Genomic DNA, 1517 nt, shown 5'->3' on the forward strand with positions numbered 1-1517 from the left:
GGGGACACGGGTTCGAGCCCTGGTCTGGGAAGATCCCACATGCCGCAGAGCAACTAGGCCCGTGAGCCACGACTACTGAGCCTGCGCGTCGGGAGCCTGCGCTCCGCAACAAGAGAGGCCGCGATAGTGAGAGGCCCGCGCACCGCGATGAAGAGTGGCCTCCGCTTGCCACAACTAGAGAAAGCCCTCGCACGGAAACGAAGACCCAATGCAGCCAAAACTAAATAAATATCTTAAAAAAATAATAATAGGAAAAATGAAATTAAAAAAAAAAAAAAAAGCCAGGTAATAAGTGTTGGCAAGGATATAGAGAAATCAGAACCCTCATACATTGTTTGGCGGGAATGTAGAATGATGTAGCCATTTTGGAAATCAGTCTAGAAATTCCTCAAATGATTAAACACAGAGCTACCATATAGCCTATCAATTCCACTCCTAGAGAGAAATGAAAATATATATGTCCACACAGGAACACTGTACAAGAATGTTTATAGCAGCATTATTTATAATAGCTAAAAAATGGAAACAATCCAAATGCCCATCAACAGACAAATGGATAAACAAAAAGTGTGGTATCCATATAATGGAATATTACTTGGCCATAAAAAGGAATGAAGTACTGACACATGCTACAGCATGGATGTATGTTTTTAAATACTTTAAAATACTATTCCAGGAGAAAGAAGCCAGTCCAGAATATGGAAATCTATAGAGACAGAAGGTAGATTAGTGGTTGCTTAGGGCTGGGGGAGTGGGGCATGGGGAATAGGGGAGTGATAGGTAAAGGGTATGGGGTTTCTTTTTAAGATAATGAAAATGTTTTAAAGTTGACTGTGGTGATAGCTGTACATATCTGTGAATATATTAAAAACCATTGAATTGTACACTTTTTAAAATGGGTGAATTTTATTCTATGTGATTTATATTTCACTAAAGGTGTTAAGAAAAAAAAAATAGAGAGAAAGCCTGCTGTGAGAGTCCCCAGTTCCAAAATACTAAGTCTCTTTAAAGCCTCATGGGCAGCCTTGGGTTCAAAGCAGAGGGAAGGTAGCTTCATTACTAATCCCCCCAGGAATGCTAACTCACTTAGAGAGCTGAGCAGAAGGAAGAGGACTGCCAGGGTGAGGCAGTAGGGGTCCCTGGATGCAACCTGCTCAAGTCTGCTCTGCTCAGCTCCCCTCCCCACAGTTAGTTTTCAAGCATTCAGTACAGGTAGGTCAAGTGAGCTAGCTACAACACATGAAGCCAGAAGTGTGGTGAGCCCAGTTTACTCAAAAAAAAAAAAAAAAAAACTTTTCATATCTTACCTTGGCAAACATTGAATTGAGTTGCTTTCCAGAGCCATAGTAACCACCCTGGGAGAGAAAGAGCTTCACTTGTTCTTTCACCTGTTCCTCGTCCAAATGCCAACAGTTCTCATCATCAATGCTGGCCCCAGCTGTGGGGTCAGGGGCACCTGTGAGGAATGGAAATGATGAAATGAATCCCTTGAGTTCCTACCCTACACATTCAGCAGG

At 42.4% G+C, this 1517-nt stretch overlaps 1 protein-coding gene across 1 annotated transcript in view; it reads right to left on the reverse strand.

Annotated features, from left to right (window-relative positions):
- The window catches only part of ZSWIM5 (zinc finger SWIM-type containing 5), a 264541-nt gene that overhangs the window by 57595 nt on the left and 205429 nt on the right, over positions 1-1517 (reverse strand). The window contains exon 4 of the mRNA XM_007450379.1: positions 1308-1456. Coding sequence (XP_007450441.1) covers positions 1308-1456 — 149 coding nt within the window. The remainder of the gene's footprint in view (positions 1-1307; positions 1457-1517) is intronic.

Source organism: Lipotes vexillifer, unplaced genomic scaffold (genome assembly GCF_000442215.2).
Source record: "Lipotes vexillifer unplaced genomic scaffold, Lipotes_vexillifer_v1.1 scaffold961, whole genome shotgun sequence".
NCBI lineage: Eukaryota > Metazoa > Chordata > Mammalia > Artiodactyla > Lipotidae > Lipotes > Lipotes vexillifer.